We start from the raw sequence: 15,638 nt of genomic DNA, 5'->3' as shown, positions 1-15,638 counted from the left end.
GAGGGAGTAAGGCCTGGAGAATTGTTGAGAAGTCCTTGAATTTTGCGTTCAATAAGGTGTGGCATCCTTGATAATGTCTTTAAACCAAACTTCAGCAACAGTACAAATAGGGTCTCAGCACATAGTCCGGGGCATCTAACCTCCGCTAGCTTAGCTGGATTTCTATTGTGAAGCTGAAAACAGATTTCAACTCTCCTCCATCAGCTTCCGGGTCGGGGAAGTCCCGACGCGACGATTACCGAGTGCGGTTAGAAATGCTCAATTCCGTTCTTTTCCCTGTCCGCTCTCGATAATAACTGTTATAAACTGGCAGGTAAGACACATATGAACTTTGATTGCTTTTCCACTGGAGTCATAATCATACATTTTCATCCATGAGCCGCGGAACTCTACTGCACTCGGTAATCGACTCGTCGGGACTTCCCGTCAACAGGAAGCTGCTGCAGAAGAGTGGTAAATTTAGTCAGCTTTTCAGTAGAAATCCAGCTAAGCTAGCGGAGGTTAGATGCCCCGGACTATGTGCTGAGACCCTATTTGTACTGTTGCTGAAGTTTGGTGCTGTTCTGAGCATTATTTGTGGCTTTTTGGTGGCGGTTTATATTTGGATCCATTTACTGCAGTGTATTGTTGTCGTGCGGTCGTTTCTGAGGTTGATAAAACTCCGTAAATTAGCGGTCGGCTAACTTGATCTCTCGAGAGGGAGTCTAACACAGTTTCACAGTGATTTAGAACATGGATTAAACTTACACCGGAATATCCCTTTAAGGCTCAATATGTAATGATTTCATTTGAAAACATTCAAAATTTTAACAAAATTATCACCAGAATGTAAATAGAAATAAAAGTTTTGATGCCATGACATCACTGTATCTGTGTGTAGAGGTTAGCATGCTAACCAGCTAGCAACATTCCTGTGCTAGTGGAGTAAACATCAAGACTCCCCCTGGTGCTCCGATCTTCTAGTCTGGACCACTAGATGCACAGCTAATCAAGCTAACTAGCTAATGACAGCTACAGTTGTGAATATACAGTTACATTAAAATAACAGCAGTCTGTATCTCTCTATATTCACTGTGTCCTAGTTTATCTTCTGCGTCTTTTGTAGCTTTAAAACACAGAGACGCCACATTCGGTAACAGCTGAGAGGACAGTTAAACTTAACGTGCAGAGCTGTTCATGAATAAATTGAACATCTGTTGTGTTGTTTTTTTTAAAAATCCATGCTGATCTCCAGCTGAGGAGACAGTCGCTCCAAGGTAACAACACAAGCATTGTGTGATAAACTATAAAAACAGGGCGTATACCTTTTAATAACGCTCACAGATAGCAGCACAGGGCCGGACGGATCGTACAGTACAGGCAGAACAACATATATATGGGCTATAAATATACTGTAAGTCACATTTTCAGTCCGTGCAGTGAGGCGGGAGTCGGCCTCACATTTCTCTCCCCCTTCAGCTCTCATTATGGGCTTGAAGTCGTTGTTATTTTTCACATTAAGTTGTTTTAGGCTATTCTTGCTGTTTCAAAGACGGATGATGTGATTACAGAAAATGGCTTCTGTTAGCGCACAGCTAAAGCCGTACGATTGCCAGGGGACTGTTTTGCAGCAATCAGGGGAGTTTTTTCCCCGATCGTCTGCTTTTCCAGACGATGATTATTTAAAATGTTATGGAGTAAAATCTCACGCGACAGCCACGATGCCGTCGCCGCTGTTCACTCAGCTCTGCCTCCTCAGTACTGCTGACAGCAAATGTATCCCATTACTTTGTGGGCTTCTTGACCGGATGAATAATTGATTGTATTGATCGAGTGTGATGGTGTTTCCTCTGGGGAGAGACAGGTAGAATTACAGTCAGTCGTTTTAATTAAATGGGGCTGTTATCATTGTCTTGGTTGTGTGAATGGATGATAACCAGTGGGAGGAAAATGGAGATAGAACTTGTGTATCTGCAGTCGTGTTGGCGTTTGAGGACACTGAGACAGATTTGTTATCGTCTTTTAATTGTTGCCACCCTCTGTGTGTTACTGGTGATTCAAACGAGAAGTGACACATCAGCAGTGTTTATAATTCAACCTATAATGGCGTCACTGTTCCCAAAACAAGCTCCCGACAGCAGGACAGGATGTCATCAGACGGACGAGTGACAGGTGTCAGACGCTTGAACAAAATCTTCAAGTGTGGATTTGTGTTTGTTGGTTTGTTTGTCAGCAGAATTACACAAAAACTACTGAGTAGATTACCACAAAACTTGGATGGAGGACGGGTCTCGACCCAGACTAGACCTCATTAACTTTGTATGTGGATCCGGATAAAAGGAGAGATCCAGGACTTTTTCTAACTTCCTTTTACATCATGAGATGAGAGGCTGTTTTTTAGGGAATCCTGCACGGCTCTCTAGTCGTTGATGATATGAACTTTCCATTTACTTTTAGTGATTCATGCACACCACAGGTTTACTTAGTTCAAGTCCTTTCACTGCTGCTAGAGCCTTTTCTACCAAGTGATTATTTTCTTAAACATATGCTTGTTTGCTTTCTTCCAAAAAGTTCCTGATACTAAACTCATCTCTGATTCAAGGTTTGTTTAGCTTAGTTTAGCTTAGCACAAAGACTAGAAGCAGAGCGGACAAGGCTCTCACCTGCTGTGTCTCAGTTCAGGTCTGCATCCTTCGGAGGAGCATTTGAAGGCCAATTATGTCACAACGCTGCACAAAGGCTGTCCCAATCCAAAGGCTCCTCCAGATGCTCCTTCTTTTCCCTGTTTTTGGAGGATGCAACACTACGATCCTTCGTGTCCTCACATATCCCAAGATTCTGTGCGTGCCCGAAAAAGAAGAAAGAAGGAGAGAAAATGGCAACATTGCGTGGCGTAGATCGCCACTTTCACGGGCCTGGGCATCAGAAATCGTGCCGTAAGGGTAAAACATCTGGTGACGCAACCAGGAAATGCTCCAAAGGCTAGACCGTCCCATTTAACAACCGCGGACGAGGTTAACAAGGTCTCTCTGAAGGACTCGCCTTCGAGGACCACAAAGGCCGAGTCCTTCAGAGGATGCAGACACTGAACTGAGACACAGCAACTTTCATGTTGTATCTTGTATCTTCTCATCTGAATCCTGGTACGAGAGAAAACAAACATATTCCTCAGTATACATTTGAACTTCAGTGGAATAACTCTACAGACTTTAAAGATATACATTATGTCTGCTTCACACGGCGCTCCGTTAGCACACCCGCCAACGTCTGCGGCTGCAATTTGAATGAATTTGTTAAGCCGACATTTTGCTCTGACATTTAGACGTATGCATTTATGCAGTCACTCCTGATATAGCGTGGCAGCCTGAGCACTTAAAGCAAAGACTCTTTGTGAGGCGGAGAGTGTATATTATACACGCCATGACACACACACACATACAGTTATAAGTGGCATGGAAGTTCTCCTGGTGTGATATTGAATGTGTTGAAGAGAGGAGGAGGAGAACGTGTGGATAAAGACGTACTTTTACAGGAACAGGCCTTTGTCCTTGTACTTTTCTCTTTCAGGCACAGAAAAATGAAGGTGGTACACTTTCTTGTTCTTACCGCCCAGCCTGTCACGGGTTTATTTATAACCCTGTGTGTCCCTTTGTTGCACAGACTTGCACCTTTATATAAAGTACATGAACACGGGAGGAAAGAAAATCTGCTCTTCCGGAACCAATTTGGGTTTTAGGTCATGATACATGTATGTGTCATACTAGTGATAACATCCATCTATGTATATTTATATTTTTTCGACTGAACAATTCCTTCAACCCTCATTTGTCCTATTTTCTTAAAGCGCTCCTGAAGACCTCACTCCGTCCTCTAATCTCTGTAGATCACTTGAGTGATGGATCTCCTCTGATGAGGAGTCTAATGATCGGGATGAATCCCATTTTCTGTCACATTCCTTCTGGTGGGCGGGCCGTTCGTCAGGGTCCTCTGTCTCATGCTTCCTCCATCCTAATAACGATAATGGAGCGACTCGGCGGGTCAGAATTCTCTTAGTGGTTCTCTCATTGCTCGTAAGCGAGTTAATAAATTGCGGATGATGATTCGAAAGTGCCTAAATAGGAAATTGGGGGGAGAAAATGAGATGGAGAGAGAAAGTGAAAGAGTGAGAAGAGAGAGGGAGAAAGAATCTCATGCATGGAGGCACAAGGGCAATTTAGAGCTGCTGTCAGTTTTCAAGGGCATGTCAGCGTTTTGTGGTATTAATGAAATGAGCAGCGGCCCAAGTCCTGATAATAGATCAGTCTTATGGGTCCGGCGGGGGCCCTGAATACTGTAACACTGCGCTCACGTATTGTGTGTCTGCGGTCACGGTGACAGTGAAGTCTTTGGGACTCTCTTGCGCAATTTCATGTCCACCTGTTACTCAGTACAAGAAACTTTCTGTCTCATGTTCAGTGGCGTGCACAGACATTTTTAAGGGCAGGGGCGAAAATAAGGGCACTTCAGCGCGCATTTTGGCTCCCAATAGGGCACTTTAGCGCATGTTTTTGCCATCCAAGAGGTTACTTTAGCGTGTGTTTTGGCTCCCAAGAGGGCAGTTTATCTGTTTTAACCAGCCAAGGGGACAGTTTGGTGAGTTTTGCTAACCAAGAGGGCACTTTAGCACGTGTTTTGGCTCCCAATAGGGCACTTTAGCGTGTGTTTTTGCCATCCAAGAGGGCAGTTTATCTGTTTTAACCAGCCAAGGGGACAGTTTGGTGAGTTTTGCTAACCAAGAGGGCACTTTAGCGCGTGTTTTGGCTCCCAATAGGGCACTTTAGCGTGTGTTTTTGCCACCCAAGAGGTTACTTTAGCGAACGTTTTGGCTCCCAAGAGGGCACTTTAGTGCGTGTTTTTGCCATCCAAGAGGGCAGTTTATCTGTTTCAACCGGCCAAGGGGACAGTTTGGTGTGTTTTGCCAACCAAGAGGGCACTTTAGAGCGCATTTTGACTCCCAGGAGGGCACTTTAGCGCGCGTTTTGACTCCCAGGAGGGCACTTTAGTACACGTTTTGACTCCCAGGAGGGCTCTTTAGCGCACTTTATGATTCCCAGGAGGGCACTTTAGCCCGTGTTTTTCAACTATTGGGCCACAATGGGGGCAACCGCCCCCCCCCCCCGCCCCCCCTTGTGCACACCACTGCTCATGTTGTAGTATGGAAAAGGATCCTGTTTTATGGCTGACCCGGTTCTGTTGCCACAAACACGGCTGTAAATGATAACGATGTCTGGTTCTGTTGCCACTCAGCTTGTGAAATATGTCACAAAATTCAAACTATCCAGTGATTTCATGCTTATAAATGCTGAAATGTTTTGGTCCCTCATTAATGAAATATCCAGTGGTTCCACTGTTACAGATGTTAAATGTTTTTGGCCCCTAATTGAAAAAATGCAGTGATTTCATTCTGACACATTTTAAAATACTGCAGTCCATCGTTAAATGGTCTCCACTGATCTACACATGTATAAATATTCTAGTCCCTCGTTAAAAAGATACCCGGTGCTTTCAAACTCACAAAAGTTAAAACTTTGTGTGCCTTCGTTAAAAAAATCCAGCTGTTTCTCAGTTACAAATGTTGACACCATTTCCTCCACCTGACCTGCATGTCGGCTCATACACATGTGATGATAATGTGATGGCACGTTTGTTGTATGAATGTTTATTCAACACGTATGACGCTGACAGAAACGCAGACGCGGTTAACCTTGTGACTGAGCTGAGGACTCTGTGGCTGGTGACTTTGTCCTCCCTGTCTGCTTCTCTGTGGTCTGTGAGAAATAACTGGGAGTGCTTCGGACATAATTGGCTCATCAGTCAATATATGCGACATTTCCAGTCATGACCATCAATTTCAAAAATGAGCTGTGCTGCTTTTTTAAACCGCCGTGTGAAGTGCTAAGGAGTTTGGTTTTCAGGGGGAAACCTCAGACGGATGCAGATAAAGCGTCTTTGTGAAAGCGGAACCTCGCTCTAATTGGCAATCATTCTGCTCCCCCTCCCCTCAAGCCAATCAGGGTGCTAGTAGTGGGTTGGTGGTCGGTAATCACTGTATTTCACCTGCAGGGTTTTGTGGGTAATTGAGGCCAGGGAGAGCTACGGCGAGGAGGAAATGTGTAAGTGGGCGGGGGTTTGATTCACCTTATCAGAGGCAGCAGATGTGGTGAAGGAGCCCGTTTAAGACCCTCTAATACCACGACTCAGATGGAGTTGCAGGAGAAAGCTTCACCAATCCTCCTGGATAGCTGCTTCACTGTAGATAACATCACACGCTGTGTCCTCTCCGGTCACTCGGATTGTTCAAACCGAGCTTTTTCTGCAGCCAGGTGCACCGTTGGAGCCCTTGAATGCAAAATGCCTGCTGTTTTCTTTATCTGCAGAAGACGTGGCAGCCGCTCCGTCTGAGGGTCGTAAACACACAACATCCAACACAGAGGCGGGAAAGTGCGACTCCTGGCCCGGGAGAAACTATGCATCTCTCACAGGTTGGAAGGTGTAATTCAAAGGAGAGGTTGCCCGAGCGACGATTGAACCGTGCAAATACTTTGCCGTTTTTCTTTTTTTTTCTCCCCCCTGCATTGAAATACAAATCAGAAACAGCGAGTTTCACTTTTCAGGCTCGCAGTGTGGCTCATGCAAAGCCCCTCATTGTAAATCCTCCTCTGTGCAGGCAGATTGGATTGAAAATACAAAGCCTCAGTGTGACCCGTGTTAATAGGTGCTGTGAGCAGCCTCGCAGTGTGTACAATACGTAGTCATGCAAACCGAACAAATATCCTGCATTTCACATTACATCTGGAGTCTTTGCTCTTGTGTTTGTCTGGACATGAAGGTGCTGCCGTCAAACACGGTAAACTAATCTTCCTCTTTTCCACTCTGACTCATCCATGTTTTCCTCCTTCTCTTCTCTCTTTGCAGGACCTGGGCGGGGTGAGTCCTCCTCAGAGGAACTGGAAGGGGATTGCCATCGCTCTGCTGGTAATCCTGGTGGTCTGCTCCCTCATCACCATGTCCGTCATCCTCCTCACACCAGGTCGGTTTGACGTGCGCCTGCCGACGTTTTTCACAGAACCACCGGATGTTCATACTCGTGTCTCGTATCATGAGAAAATGCAATGACGTTTGATCGAATGACTGTGTGATGGTGGTGAAAGGATCGACGGTCCCTGAGAGAATTATCACCCACTTCAGCTCTACCAAGCTTTTAGCCTCATTTAGCCAATTGTTTTGGTTATAGCGTGCATAGATTCTGTTCTTACTACGTTTTTTAGCTTTCCAGATCATTTTCAAATGAGTTGCATCAATCTCCAATGTGAATACTGGACTTCGATCATCTACACTGTACATGTCTGTAGAAAAACAGAACACCTGTCAAGTTCAGGTCAGGCTTGTTGCTACTCTATTGGAGGAAAATGCGACCTGAGCTTCACTCTCAGCCGTCAGTATTCTTTAGTTATTTCAATATTATTATATATATAAACTGTAAAGCTGCTTCTGATATTAGCAAAGAAAAAACCCTCACTGTTACTGAAATGTAAAAATCATCACAATCATCACAATCCGCTGGCCCCGCAGCCACACACTCTCCCCCGGGGTTTTCCACGGTTGGTTAGACTTTCATTGCCTCCATAAACAAACATGCTGTGTGGAGTTATCAAGGAAAGCCAATATGGCTGACATTCAAAATGACTTGGCCCTCCTATTCAGCTCACAATCAGCAGCTGTCCTATTCAGAAGGAGCTTACGATTGGCACGCTCCTTCCTCCGCTGAAGGCGTAACATTTTCATAATTAAAAATGAAACATTTCCAGGGGCGACATCGGGACGGCTCGAGGATCTTCTGGCCCGTTAACGATCATGTTAGCGAACATATGAAAATGCCACTCGGAGAAGAAATGTCGCTCCGTGTGCGTCTTTTCATTCACGTGGATTTCTTTGTGAGCGTAGGTGCTTTTATGTAAACAAACCTGTGTGCCCGGCACATGTAAACATCCAATTATCTACATTTTACTCTCGTTAAACACGGAAACCTTCTGACCACCGTGAACACTTCCTATAATGGAAACAGCATTTCTTTATAGTTCAGGAATCTGCTTTAGAGCCTGAATCTTAAAGCTGCATGAAAAGACTTTCAGCCACTAGAGGTCAGACGTATTTTAGACGCATTTTGCTCTGTTGTATTTTATATCAGCCCCTGAGAAAATATCTTCACTGTGTTTGCTCATTGACTGTGTTTGTCTGATGTTTGGTGGCGGGCAGGTTGCCTGAAGTTTAGTGTTTATTGGAGGTTTAGGAGGTTTTCGATGAAAACAGCTGCCTAAAAATAAACCGTACACAAATATGTGAGCAGTTGAATTTAAACGTTCTGTATAAGTGCAGAGCTGGGTGATGATTCTCTGTTGGTGTGCCACTATAAGCAGGTTATACATCACATTATACATCATTTGTTTGGTTGTTGGAGGAAAACATGGATTGATGGAGCTCTAAAGGGGAAATTTGTAAGATATGGACAGAAGTTTAGTTTAAAACCTGCCCGTCGTGTCTTGTGGCATTAATTTGTACCTCTCATAATATCCGCCACTTAGCTGCACTTCTCTCTGACACATGCAGACACATGCTAATGTCTCCCCGGGATGCCGACTGAGCCCAGTGGCATTTGTTTTGAGGTTTGACTTTTGATGCTTCGATATCGGGGAAAACATTGAAATGCCAGTGGCAGAAGTGAAAGTCAAGGTCAGCTAATGCCGGAGATTGATTTCCACCTGTGTGCGTGCTGGAAAGCAAACTGGCCTGCGCGACAGAACCGATGTTTGATGATGGAGAAAACTAAAAAAAAAATGCTTGTTTTTTTGCAGTTGACACCCAAGCTGGGAGCGACACCAAGCTGGCTGTGGAGGATCTGTTCAAGGCAGAGTTCAAGGCTCACGACCCGGAGGCCAAATGGATCAATGGTGAGTAATCCACAGCAGCGACTGTACCTGCTGGAATCCAGAGCGCTCCTGTTGATTCCTGCAGCCGTTGATGGAGTGTTGCACTGAAAAGGATGAAAAACACATGAGAGTACAGGGTGTGCCGTGTCGATGAGGTTCCCGCTTCTGTCCAGATGAATTTGGAATCTGTTCTGGTGACATTTATTGTTTCCTCGTCACAGATGAAACTTCCATCGGGCTCGTTGTCTTCCTGTTTCTTCAAATGACAAAATCGGCACAAATGTTCTGAACTCATTGCTTGAATAATTCAGCGACTCTCCTCTGCTTCCTGCTGCTGTACATACAACAGATTTGTACAAAAACACAGCAGGAATCTTACTTGACACAAACGACGTTTCGAGGAGTTGTGCTCGTGCTGAAACAAAGCAAACAGCAGTGCTGCTTTTGTTCGGCGGCGGAGGGGTGACGTCTCCCTCCGCCGCCTCTCCGGCTTTGTGATGGAGGCTCAATGAAACAGCGAGCAGACAGTTCACTTCTGAACAAAGCTGCCATGTTTTAACCCAGCTCTACTTTGCATGTGCTTATGCAAATGCAGGCATTTAGATTTATTTTGCCTCTCCTTATTTACATTGTATTGATTCCTTATTTGCCAGAAGGGGATCATATGTTAAGCCTGGAAGGCTTTGGCTGGGAATAAACCACATCAAGTGAAGTGCAAGAGAATCTGATTATGGTTTGCTGAGGGGAGGGAGAAGATAACGATACCTCGGAGGGAAAGGACGGACGGGAGCGCGGCGTTCCCGCTCTCCGTCTGTCTCCTTTCTCTCAGATTAGTGTGTTTGTGTTGGCTTCCCTCTTTGCTGCCCATAAACTGCGTGACTCTCACTCCACGCTCGAGGGCAAGCGAAAGAGGCAAGGCCTTTTTGTCCATCAATATTTCATTCCCGGGTGACATTTTTCCACTATCTTCACGATGCCATCTCATTCCCTGAGCTGACCTCAGGCTAGACAGAGAGAGCGGCGATGTTGTGCGATGAGGCAGTCAGAAAAGTCCACTTTATAGGGTGGTTTGTGGATGGATGGGGCAAAATAGACCCCAGACAAATGGGAGAAGATAACAGACAGACGGGCGAGAGGAAAAGATTGATCGCCAGGATTTCAAGCAAAAATGAGATTTTTTCTCCTAAGTCAAAAGGCTTCAGAGGTTTTTGGCTTCAACATCTTTTCATCTCCGTCTACATTAGAGACGATCTGAATGGGTTTATCCTGCGATCTAACGAACAGTCAAGAGCAAATGGGACGCAGCGGCGTGGAGTTAATTTGAACACGTTATGAAGACGGCGTTCATTTCATGACTGCAGAAGATAAAGTACAATAAACTTCAATAAGCTCCAACCGATCCGCCGCGCCACCGCCGCGTTCGGCCTCGTCTGCATGACAACAACACGCTCACTTTCCACGGTTAAATCAGCATTTATAGATATGCAACGTCCTTCAAAATAAAAGCACCAAAGTTACCTGGTTAGGGTTAGAAATAAGGTTGTCATTTGGCTTAAAATATCCACAAATATTGACTATTGGATTCACAAAGGATTTGATCCTCGTCTCCAGGGTGAAAATCCTGCGATGACCCACCTGACGTCCTCCCTTCAGATATCAGACTTTGAGACAATCAGACAGCAGTGGTGTGCACAAGGGGGGGGGGGGGGGGGGGGGGGGGGGGGGAGTTGCCCCCATCGTGGCCCAATTGTTGAAAAACCTGCGCTAAAGTGCCCTCCTGGGAGCCAAAACGCGTGCTAAAGTGCCCTCCTGGGAGCCAAAACGCGTGCTAAAGTGCCCTCCTGGGAGCCAAAACGCGCGCTAAAGTGCCCTCCTGGGAGTCAAAACGCGCGCTAAAGTGCCCTCCTGGAAGCCAAAACGCGCACTAAACTGCCCCCTTGGCTGGTTAAAACATGATAAACTGCCCTCTTGGGTGGCAAAAACGCGTGCTAAAGTGCCTTATTGGGAGCCAAAATGCGCGCTAAAGTGCCCTTATTTTCGCCCCTGCCCTTCAAAATGTCTGTGCAAGCCACTGTCAGACAGTCTTACTTTAGCTCACTTTGTGTTGCAGGTTGAAGTTTCTATGTTGCGAATGTCCAAGAGCTGATTTATCAGTATGATAATGAAGGTAATTAAGTTAGAAACATTATCTTGGTGCATCATAAATCCGTAAGACCAGATGTTTTTTTTACTCTGTTTCTCTCAAATCTGACTTATCAACATAAATTAAAACACATCTTTTCACCAGGTTATGTAATACTTATAATTAGCTTGTCATCCTTTGTCGTGCAGAAACAATCTTGTAATCTTGTTATTTCCACGGAGCAAAACTACAAATCAACAGAGTATTATATTTTCCTTGGTTGGCACAAGAGCTGCAACAATAAGTCAATTAATTTAGCCGATCAAAAGAAAGTTAGTTGCCAACTAGTTTTATAATCAGTTCATTGTTTCAGTCTTTTTTCCAGCAAAACATGTCAAACTTTTGCTTCTTAAATGTGAGGATTTGCTGCCTGTCTTTGTAAATGAAGAGTCTTTGAGTTTTGGAATGTTAAATGTGAAGATGTCTGTCAGGGATATCAAGAAGGGATAAAAACACAAGACACTCAGAGGGAAGCAGCTAAAAGAACAAAAGGCAGGCTTTAATAACAAGTGACTAAAGGAGGTCGAAAAAAAGGCTGCCAACAAAAACAGAAGAAGCAGACGGAGGCCAATCTGTGAATGAAAGAACCAATAAAAATGTAAAAAAGCACTTAGAACGCAGAGGGAGGGACGACTAACACCAGCCGGGTGAAACTAATAGGGCAATCAAAAAGGCAGGAAGTGCAAAGTGAAACATGACACATGAGGATTAATCTACCAAAATAAAACAGGAAACCAAAAGCTCCCCGCTGGATTAATGAGAATAATCGTCAGCTGTCGTCCTGCAGATGGATTGATTTGTACAATCTGACAATACCACTTGATAATTAGATCAGATCTGTGCTCAGCGCCGTGATTCAGCTCCACCTCTCTGGTAATGGATCCAGTTCTTCACAGGAAGTGGTCTCTTAGACTTACCTCACCTCTTTAACCCGATGATGACGACTATTACCCCCAATTATCTGTCGACTGGACCGTGAATCATCGAATCAGTCACTTCAGTTAACACTGCTGTTGGATTATAAATAGTACAGTTCTGCATAAATATTCACCCGTGTTCAGAGTGTCTCCAGTCTGACATTTTGCGGCAGAGCGTTACATGAACTTCATTGTCATTCCGATGTGTTATTGATGAAGATCTGCGCCGAGATTACAGGGAAGACATCTGCTGAATGTCGGGCTGCGAGAAATGTCATGCACGTTCTCCTCCAGCTGTTGAGTGTGTGTGTGTGTGTGTGTGTGTGTGTGTGTGCATGCGTCTGCTTTTCACACCGACGCATGTGATGGAGAAAGTCACGTTCATCTGCCGCCGTCACACACGATTCAGCGAGCGTCGTCGCTCTCCATCAGTGATGTCGGAGGCTGGGAGCCCGCCGCCTGTCACTCACAATCTGCTGAGAGAAGTGCTTCATATTGGGCCCGGCCCGGAGAAAATAACACAGCAGTCGGCTCACTTCAAGCTCTCAAAGCCAGAAAGTGTTCGTTCAGTAGACAGTGAGAGAGGTGGAGTAATATCTTTTAGCTTACACATTCTTTCTGAGCATCCAGTGAAACATCACTGAACTCAGGTTGAGCATGAAAGAGAAACAAGCAGAAGTTATCTTAATATTTCTGTTGTTAAAGCTTCACAGTGTTTTCAGACTGAACAGAGTTAATTTCAGAGACACGACTGCACATGACGTCCACGTGGAGACGGCTGGATGCGTATTCCCTCGCGGTGGAGCAAACTCCAGGCAGGAAACACTTTTACATGAGCTGAGAATATTTTAGCCTGGAGTGAAGAGACTTTGTTTTCCTCCCGAGGCCGGATGAGTCAGCTGCACGAATGTGTCGGGAGAAGAGAAAAAAAATGAGGAGAACTTGAAAGAAGTGGAGTTTTTCCGCTGAGTTCTCAACGTGGAGATGTTACACAGAATCTCTCCTCTCACGTCAGCTATGAATTCTGGCAGCCGACAGTTCCTCCATCTCAACGGCTCGCAAGAAATGTAACTACAAACAAAAATCATAGTGTGTAGCTGCAGCCATTGTTGACCTTTTAAAGGGCAACTCCACCAATTTCCCACATTAAAGTGTGTTTACAGGTGTTGGGGAGAGATACAGCACATGTGAAGACACTACTGTAATGCCTTTTGTGCAATGTGACAGTTGCATTGTGGGTAATGTAGGCATTAGGCTCAACACTGCAGTCCTTTAACACGATTGAGCTCATTGGGTACAGTTTCGAAACAAGTTATCAAAGATGGATACGGCAGCAGAGATCCTCCACACATCCCTCTTCATTTTCAGACCTCGGTGCCTACATTACCCACAATGCAACCCAGCCAAATATTCACATTGCATGCAGCTTCCTCTGGAGTACTTCCATGAATTTTCTCCGCCTCTCAGTTCCGTCGATTTTTCCCTGAGCTGTCTCAAATATTCTGTCTGTTGAGTTTGATTTAATTTGTTGTTTTAATATCAGATTTATATATTCAGTAACTCCAGAATTTTTCAGTTTATGTCTCCAAGTAAATAAATGTCTTCAGAGGATCGGGTTCAAGCACAGGTGGCTCTCATCGCTCCCCTCCATGAATGGTCAGTACCGCGGTCATCTCTGTTAATCCATTATTGAGCCTTTAGCCGTCGATACTTCAAATTCCCACCCCACTTTACCTGATTAGTAATTGGCCGCTCCGCCTGTCAGTTCTCCTCATCAGCTGCGATGGAATTCGTTTTTGTTTCTGGTGGATTAATAAATCCCCACCGGACTGTTTGGGTGATTCAGTTTTTTAAAATAATAAAACATGTAATTATGTGAAAGCTGAACGGATCGACTGCTTAAATGAAGTGTTGGATCACTGTGAGCTTCTCCTCCCGCGGTGACGTCCCCATTGAAGCGGGACTTGTTTTTACACTTTCTTCCCCGGCAACAGCATCTTCTCACGCCTGACTGAATCCATCCGACAACTGCTGCAGAATAATTCAGGCTATATTTATATACGTCACCTCAAACCACGACTCTCTTTAAGAGGGTGTGTGTTTACTCGACGAGCTATGTTATTAACAGGTGAAACGTCCGCTGCGAATCTGATAATGACGCTCTGCGGTGTAAACGCATTAACGCGCGCTGACATCTGCTGAAGAAAGTCGCATCTTCTGTCGAGTGTGTCGAGTCCTTGACGATGATAAATGCCTCCCCGCTCCGGCCTAATTACTGACATAAGCCGACTAATGCCGCCTCCACTAATGGAAAATCTCAGCTCTCATCACACACAACACATCGTCTGCTTCACTCCCACATTAATGTGGCGCAACATCTCTCTGTAATGCTCGCCTGTATGTATACATGTGCGGTGTTGATCTCCTCTAACGTGCGAAACCTTCTACAAACACTCATAAACCGTGCGAGAGTAAATGTCAGATCCTGTACCACGGAAAATGCTTCATCTCTTGACGCTTTGATGCAAAACTTTTTACTTTTTATTTTTCATGTTAGTTGTGCTTTGATGGCAGACGCGTGGGCGATGCGCAAATGTCACGTAAAAAAAAACAGAGAACATAAACGAGTTAATGCTGTTTTTGCATCTGCAGCCACAAATCACAGAATATGACAAGAATGAATAAAGTACAATGACAATATCTTCTGGCTTCTTTTGAGAAAATCAGTGGCAGATCGTGATTTTTGGCTGCAGCACCAGCAACTTCCACCAGCCACATGGTTAGAGAAGGCTCTGTCTGACCTGACAGGCGAAACCCAGGGCATAAAAGTCTAATAGGAACTCTGCACTGGTCATACGGTAATATTTGGAGGCATTGCACTCGGACCTCCTCTCATTGGGCAGCTGGACGGTCACTAAATCAAACTGAAGCTGTAGACGACGGTTGAGAAACGTCTCCTCCACCCTGAGTTGAGATCACGCCCTGCTGCAGCACAGGAAACGATCCCCGTCCTCCCCCTGATGCTCATTTGTATCGACATTAGAACCAGCATATAACGTCCAGATGATCTTTGCCACCAATGTTCCCCCTGGGCGAGCCTCTTACCTTGGCACCGACGCATCCCATTACTCTCACTGTGGGGCACTGTTTGGTGAATCATTGTTTTCCTTCCGCACCTTTTATTCTAAATCAGGACTTTGGCACGCGGCGTGAAGCTCTTGGCCGGACTGCCAATGAGCGGGCCGCGACCCAGGCTGCAGTTTGTCGAGGGCGTGGACACACCGACACGCTCGAGCTGATGCTCGCGCACCCCTGGGTGTATTTCACGGGTGTGTGGACTCAAGATAGCGCGCGGCTTTTCTTAATAAGTGTAAAAAGCGCACAGTCAGTGCCAGATCACGATGTGATTTCTAGGAGATGTTTGTGTGCCAGCCGCTTGTTTTTCTTCACCGGATGACTAATCGCTCCGACGTTCAGCTCAGTTCAGTAGGTCTTCTCGCGTTGAGCCCTCAACCCACCTTGATTTTCTCTCATTTTCTTAATTAGCTACATGATCACACCAATTAATCTCTATTCCCCCGCCACTCAGCCTGG

At 45.2% G+C, this 15,638-nt stretch overlaps 1 protein-coding gene across 2 annotated transcripts in view; it reads left to right on the top strand.

Annotated features, from left to right (window-relative positions):
* Positions 1–15,638, top strand: part of dpp10 (dipeptidyl peptidase like 10) — a 263,460-nt gene that overhangs the window by 169,946 nt on the left and 77,876 nt on the right. For both annotated transcript variants that reach the window (XM_030428756.1, XM_030428757.1), the window contains exons 2-3: positions 6,934–7,048; positions 8,871–8,966. In XM_030428756.1, the coding sequence (XP_030284616.1) occupies positions 6,934–7,048; positions 8,871–8,966 (211 nt within the window). The remainder of the gene's footprint in view (positions 1–6,933; positions 7,049–8,870; positions 8,967–15,638) is intronic.

Source organism: Sparus aurata, chromosome 9 (assembly GCF_900880675.1).
Source record: "Sparus aurata chromosome 9, fSpaAur1.1, whole genome shotgun sequence".
Classification (NCBI taxonomy): domain Eukaryota; kingdom Metazoa; phylum Chordata; class Actinopteri; order Spariformes; family Sparidae; genus Sparus; species Sparus aurata.
Note: the sequence above shows the minus strand (reverse complement) of the source record. Positions and strands in the feature narration are given on the sequence as shown.